The sequence below is a fragment of the Vombatus ursinus genome, unplaced genomic scaffold (genome assembly GCF_900497805.2).
Source record: "Vombatus ursinus unplaced genomic scaffold, bare-nosed wombat genome assembly UNPS02014893.1, whole genome shotgun sequence".
Taxonomy (NCBI): domain Eukaryota; kingdom Metazoa; phylum Chordata; class Mammalia; order Diprotodontia; family Vombatidae; genus Vombatus; species Vombatus ursinus.
Genome location: NW_020954671.1, coordinates 1,949,712 through 1,957,099, shown reverse-complemented (window position 1 = coordinate 1,957,099; position 7,388 = coordinate 1,949,712). Strand labels below are relative to the sequence as shown.

At 42.4% G+C, this 7,388-nt stretch overlaps 1 protein-coding gene across 1 annotated transcript in view; it reads left to right on the top strand.

Annotated features, from left to right (window-relative positions):
• Nucleotides 1-72: 72 nt before the first annotated feature.
• EXOC5 (exocyst complex component 5) overlaps nt 73-7,388 on the top strand; it is a 63,359-nt gene continuing 56,043 nt past the window's right edge. Inside the window, exon 1 of the mRNA XM_027842907.1 lies at nt 73-312. Within this exon, the coding sequence (XP_027698708.1) occupies nt 286-312 (27 nt within the window). The 5' untranslated portion in view covers nt 73-285. The remainder of the gene's footprint in view (nt 313-7,388) is intronic.

Here is a 7,388-nt window from a genome sequence, read left to right as displayed (position 1 = left end):
GTCGGGCGCAGCCCCACTTCCGGCGTGCGGGGGCGGTGACACTCAGAGCGGCGCAGGCGGCGCTGGGAGGTGGTCGCTGAGAGGCGTTAGCGGTTCCGCTTTATGGCCTCTCTCCCGCCCCGCTGGGCCGGCTGGGACAGCGGTAGTGCCGGGGGCGGTGGGTTAGGCGGAGGGCTGTGCGAAGCGCCGGGGAAGCGCAGCATGTGAGGCGGGAGGCCACCGCGCGGGGAAGAATAAAGGGGGGATCCTCCTGCTTGGCGAAAGCCGGGCGGACAGTCCGTCGGCATGGCTACGACGGCGGAGCTATTTGAGGTGGGTTTTCCGCCCCTGGAGCTGGAGGGTCTGGAGTCCGGGGACCGGCTGGCCCTGCCTTGGGGCGGGGGTGGGGGAAGCACCTGTGAGGAGGGGCTGGGGGAGGGGGTGGCCGGGGAAGCACGAAACGGGGGAGGGGTGTCTTTGGGACTGGGGAGGGGGTGAGGGGATGGGTCCCTGAGCGGGAGGGGGCTGCGTCTCTCCGGGAGAGCCGGATCAACTCTTCCGTAACTTCTCACGGGGGTGTGGAAACATGGAAGGCTGAGCTCCCGATGCGAGGAAGCCTCCAGATGACTGGAGGAAACGGGAAGGGCTGAGTGCGATACAGGAAGGAGGGGAAGATGACGGCGGCCTCTGAGTTGGGGAGACCCCGGGGCTAAAGCTGTTTACTCGTGGGGGCTCCGAGTTGAAATTCATGTTTTTTGTCTTCTACGCTTTTGGGCTGGAATTGGTCATTTTAGTTGTATAAACGTAGACAGTGCATCTCTGTGGAAATTTTGTCTTTGGGAGGGCCTACTTTTCTCCCATTAAACTAGAGAGAAATGCAAAGCTGTTGACCCGCTGGTGTTTTAAACATCCTAAAGAACTTTAATAATAATGACAAAAATAGTGCTAACGTTTACATAGTGCCTGTGTACCAGGCACTGTGCTAAGCGCTTTACGATTATTATCTCATTTTGAGCTTTACAACAATCCTGGGAGGTAGGTGCTGTTGTTATCCCCATTTTACAGGTGAGGAAAGTGAAGCAGACAGGTTAAATGACTTGGCCTGGGTCGCACAGCTAGAAAGTGTCTAAAGCTGGATTTGAATTCTGGTCTTCCTCACTCCAAGTCCACTGGGCCACCTAGCTACCCCAAGACTTAAAACCTCTGTTGCTATGTATTCACTATCTCCATTAGTTTTTGTTGAATCTATACCTCGGCTACTTAGAGGTCTTTTTTTTTCTTTTTTTAAACTTGATAGGATGTAGGGATGATGGGATGCATTCCCTTGTTTATGAAATAGATTGAGTACTTCATCTGTGAAACTCTCCTTTTACTGATTTCCTCCTAGAAAAACAAGAAAAAAATCCAAAGACAGCGGAAGAATTGTTTTATACTGAAGAACCTGTGCAGTTTATATTTGGGAAATTTGTGCAGCAGCAGGAAATTATGTTCTCTGTCTAAATTATAATTTTTGTTATTTCAGATTCAGAACCTCAAGTACTAAGTTTTGACAGATGGAATTTACTCATATAATTGCTATTTTTTTTCTCTCAAATCAGTTTGGCTGCATAATTCAAGTAGCTACATAATTCCTTATACCACAAGAAGAATATTATCATGTGACATTTAACTTGATATAATCTTTAAACATCAGATTAATTTTGTTTTTTTAAAAAGCCTCATGCCATCTGATTCAGCACAGGACCTTGTAGTTATGCCAGCTAGTTAAGTGATTTCTTTCTTTATTTTTTAACTGTACACATTTTTGAAAGAGGGAAAGTATTTGCAAGGTTATTTGAGGTGCCTAGTTTCAGTGTGTCAAGATTTGTGGTGTTCAACAAATCAGAAAAATGGAGGATAGTATTTGGCTGATAATTATTGTACTTGTGGTTTGACAACTGTTGAATTTATTCTTGGAATTTGGCAATTATTGAACCTATTCTTGGCACTTATGTTATAGGTTAAAATGTGTATTTATGTTGTCTATAAATACTTAGTCAAGTGAACCTTCCTGATTTCATTGAAAATATATTTAGGTGTTTTTCTTATTTTGTTTTGTTTTTCTTAAAAATAATAGTCTCTCTTGTCTTGGAACTTGTCGTTTAAGTGATATAGTATTGTAGAGCATAATTCTGCCTGATACTACCCAGTGATGGTAGCAACAAGAAGCTTGTATGAGTCCAAAGTCTTAGAGCAATCCTACATATAAAGCTTCATCTTAATTTCTTCTGTTTTTTTCTTCTTTATATTAACTTTCTGCTTCATCAGTTTAAACATTTTAACAGTCATTTTTAATGTTAACATTTGGCTATGAAGAATTACTTTAATAATTCAATGTTGGAAACCCCTTGTAGCAGTAAAAAATAAAAAACAATTTTTCATTGCCAAAGTAAATTTTTTTTTAATTTAGGAAACTAAAGCTTAATCTATATATCTCTCCTCAGAAGAACTTAAAACTTTTTATCAGTATTTCCTTTTCTCTTGTCATCATCAACAAGTGTTTCATTTTCATAGTCTAGAACTATGAACCCCAGCCTCTAGTCACTGTTCTCCTTGCTTTCCCATGATATCAACTCTATATGATCTCTATCCTTTAGTTAACCAGTTTAATTTTTACACTGCCCTCCTGAATCCTTTGCTTAATCATTCTTTTGTTGATACTCCTTTTCCAAACACTAACCTAGACTTCCCAGAAAAGATTGAGTTAATTATAAATTTCCTCATTTTCCAATTCCATACTTCAAATCACCACAGCATCATTTTCTATCCTCATTTGCTCTATGAAATGGCCCTTATGGCTAATACCAGCCCCACTACTTGTACCCTTGATTGCTGCCTTTACTATTATTTTCTCTTGCAAGTTTGCCCTTGCTCTCTTCCTTCATATCACAGTCATCCTACTCTAGAATTTCATCACTTCTTTCTCCTTAATTTTCAATCTTATCTATTGGTTCCTTCTGTATTGCCTTGAAAACAATGTGCAGATCCTGCATTCAGTGCCCCCATCCTTTTAAAAACCTTCCCTTGACCAGTTTTCCCCTCTATATCTCTTTTTTCTTTTAGTCAAATTCCTAGGAAAAACCATCTATCGGCCTTGAAATAGTTGCTTCTGCTTTCTTAATTCCTACTCATTTCTCAACACTAAAATTGGATTCTTCAAAGTTGCAATTGATCTTTTTATTGCTAAGCCAATTAGCTTTTGTAGTGTTTGAAGATGTTCACCTTCTTCTGTTTACTCTTTCTTCCCTAATTTTTCATGATACTGCTCTGTTGTTATCTTACCTGTCTGACCCTTTCTTAGTCTCCTTTGCAGTAACATCATTCATGTTCCTCCCGCATGTGTGAGTGTATGTATATAAGGGCTCTGCTCTAGGCTTTCTCTTTCTTTTGGTGACCTCATCAACTCTCAGAAATTCAGCTGTCATCTCGGTGACATTACTCTTAAATCTGTATATCTGAACTTTCTCCTTAGTTTCAATCCCACATCTCCAATTGCTAAATATCTGCACTAGGATGTCCTATATAAATCTCTGCTTTCTAAAACAGAATTCATTACTTTTTCCATAAACTCACTTCTTATTCTAACTTGTCAGTTTCTGTTAAGCATACCACCATTCTTCCAGTCACCCAGACTTGCAATCAAAGAATCATACTTGATTTTTGTCTTTCACTAATTCTTGTAGCCAGTTAATTACTAAGCTTGCCAATTCTATGTCCACAACATTTCTCACATTTCCTTTCTCCACTCATATTAGTCACCTTAGTCGAGACCCTCATCACCTCTCACCTGGAGTATTGCTAGTAATCCTCTAATTAGTCCCCCACCTCCAGTCTCCCTCTCTCCAGTCCATCTGCCTTCCTTTGGCCATATGGGCCTGATCATGCCTCTGCCCTTTGTAAGAAGTTTCTGTCTCTCCATTGCCTTCAGGATAAAATAACACTCTTGCATTTAAAGCTTTTTATACAGCCTATCTTTCCAGGAAGATTGTACCATACTCTCCACAATGTACTAAGTATTGGGGATAAGAAAAAGAAAGACAGCCTTTGCCCTCAAGGAGTTTATAGTCTATTAGAAGAATGCTAAGAATGCTAAAAAGGGTGGGTGGGGACTTGGGGGGATGTCTGCCGTGGGGGCATGGTGGACTCTAGTCTAAGAAGTGCATCTGGTCTGAAATGAGGAGTTGGCTGGTCCATGAGCCCTCTTTAAATGGATGCTTTGGGAGAGGTTCTTTGCCTCACCCTCCAGCTCTCTAAGCAGAGAGTATGGAGAGAGTACTAAAGGGGTGTGAGTACCAAAGCTGATACAGTCTCAAAGGATGATGAGTTTAGTAGTGAAGAGGTTTCCTGAGAACATGATGACAGAGGGGTCCAAGTTCAAGGAGTGCAGCTGGTGGAGGGGGAAAAATCTTAAGCCAAATTGGCCCACTTGGTACTCTGCCACCCTCCCCCTCCCCCTTCCCTTTAAAAAAATATCCCTAGCATTTGGATCTTTGTACAGGCTTTATTTATCCTGTGCTTAGAATGTTTTTTTTTTCTTCATCTCTTGTTCACAGAACTCCTAGCTCACATCAAGACATAGTTTAGGTGCCACCCTTTTCAAGACACTTTTCCTGATTCCCTAAATTATTGTGTCCTCATCCCCTACACTGTATATTTATTTTGTTTATATCTTCTTTTCTTTTCTTTTCTTTTGTTTTTTTAAGCTAAGGCAAGGTTTATCAGAAGATTTGTCATAATGGGCAGACTCTTAAGGAGTCTGAACATTAGTGAGTTATTGGCTAGATAAGAATCTGAGCAGTGGCTAGATTTTAAGAACCTGAGCATCTTAATAGAGACAAGATGGACATTATATAGAGAAAGACTGTGGGAGGGATCTAGGAGTGGCCAAGTAGTCTGGCAGGGCAGGGGACTGGGAGGGACTGTGAGGTATTAGAAAGCCTGGACCTGGACCACAGACCAAGAGAGAATGAAGCCTAGATAGAATTAAGGATGGGAAGTGGCCATAGGGAGGTAAGACAGTGGAGAGCTAGGCTAGGTTAAGGGTAACAGAGAATTGGGAGATTGGGCATAGCCACAATGAAAGGCCAGTTGATGGGATTACAGCCTCAGGGGAATGCCAGAGATTTGGCCATGTGGGAAAGTCTAAGTTTTTTTCCTTTTTGGGGTCTAGATCCCATCATCCTCATCATCCCCCCGCCCCCCCCCAGTCAAACAAATGGGACCCAAATTCTTTTGGGGTAAGGGGCGAAAGTGTTGGCTTCTGAAACAGCTTCCTGCTGGCAAGGGGCATAGAGCTGTCCCTGCCTCAAGGGAGTCTCAAAGAGGAGGTTGACTGGAACCAAACACAGGCTACATCCAAGGAACGATTGGGGGAGGGGACGACATTGGCTGGTACCCCAATGTTTGCTACCAATAGTAGGTGAGTGGCCTGTGGTCTGGAAAACGAAAATCTGACAGAAAAGACTGCAGGGCTCAGATATAAAGCAGGGACCAGATTTAGGGCCCAGATATGAGAGGATAAAACATCCTTAGCTCTGTTTGGATTCAGATAATTCAGTTTTCCAACCATGCAGTATCAAATCCACCTCATAGCCAGATTCAGGAATAGCCAGGTGGGTAAAATTCCTTTTCAAAGGAACATAATGGGGAAATTGAGCCAGGAGGATCCCATCTTAGACTGAAGCTAAAATTGTCCTCTCAGCTTTTCCCAATGCTGACTTCCCACCAGTATCACATTCTCTCTGAGTAGTTTGTGGCATTTCTCTCAGATGGTAGATTATTGATTATTGATGGATTATGATCCATCAGACAACTCAAAATAAAATCCAAGGAGCTTTTACCTCAAACAGCAAGTTTCATTAATCACAGCTTAGGAAAAACTTTTCCAGGATTTACATCTCAAACTTAAATTTGTCCTGGTGTAAAAAGCCAATCATTAGAGATTTCTATACACTTGCAAATTCTCAGCAAGCCATACATAACCCAAACAAGTTTTTTGGCTAGTTTACACATTAAAAACAATAACCAACAATAACTAACTTATTTTAGTGGTAACCAAATTATGAAAAGTTGCTTGACATAACTGATACAAAAAGTTCACCAGTTTGAAACAAACCCATTACCAATCAAGTGACTTCAATTTTGTTAAATGCATTTCCAAATTACTTTTACATGAGAATCAACATCTCATCATTAACAGTTAAAACTACAGATTTAAAAGAGCATGCTTACCCAAGGTTGTAGGCTAGCTTCATTACCTTGAGCAGGATATGTTTAACCTGGGTGATGCTTCCAGGCAAAGGTTGCGCTAGGGCCCAAGGTCATTGCCAGAAGGGCCCACCCTATAGCTGCTGCCCCTCCCCGCTCCTTCCTTTCCCTAGGTCGGGGAGGGTGAAATCAAAGGTGAGGGGGAAAGGGTGAAACTCTCTTTTCCTATGAGTGGGGTTAACAGATAACCTTGACTCAAGAGAAGAGAGTGAGAGAAAGGAGTGACTAGGATTTTAAGGAGGAGTGTCAAACTCCTTAATGATCAATCACAAAACCTCCAGAATCTGCCAAGATATTTTTAGCTGTTCTAACTTATCCCTGTAACTTCCATGAAGGAGGATTCAGGAGTGTAGAGGGAAGGGAGTAAGTAAGCCTCAAGGGAACCGAAAAACAACTGCAGTTTTCCCCAATTTCCTAACACCGAGAGAATTGACAGAATTGGGCATACACTTCCAGTTAGGATGTCTGTCCTTGTCCTCTATGTTTCGGAAGGTGTACCCACGTCCATGGCCTCGAACCGACCCAGTGGATCGAGGGCCTGAGAATGTCAGGCCCAGTGTGAGACAGCCTCGGAACTATCTACCCGAAAAGCACCTACAAGCCTCGATGCTTGGAGAGCAACCCCAACTGCAGAGCAAGAAAAAGGGAGAGGGGAGGCCTCACCTACCTTCCAGTCTTGGCTGGAGAAGAACTTGGGGTTAGGCAGTTTCCCCCTATGGGCCACCAAAATGTTGAGGTTTAGTGGTGCTGGGACCCCAAAATCACAAACGCATGGATCCTGCCCAAAAGAATTCAATCCAAGTCTTCTTTCAGCCAGAGACAAGGTTTATTAGAACATCCATCATATTGGGCAGACTTTTAAGGAGTCTGAACATAAGTGAGCTATTGGCTAAATTTTAAGAATCTGAGCTATATCTTCTTTTCTGTGAACATGTTGTATCCTTCTGTAATGTGAGGTCTTTGAAGGTAGAAGCTGTCTTTCTTTGTCTTCAGCACCAAGTATACTGCCTGGCATGTAGTATGTACTTCATAAAAGCTTGTTGATCAATGGGGATGGAAGATTTTTCCCCTCCCCTTCATACTAGGTTATTAGTGGCTTACTG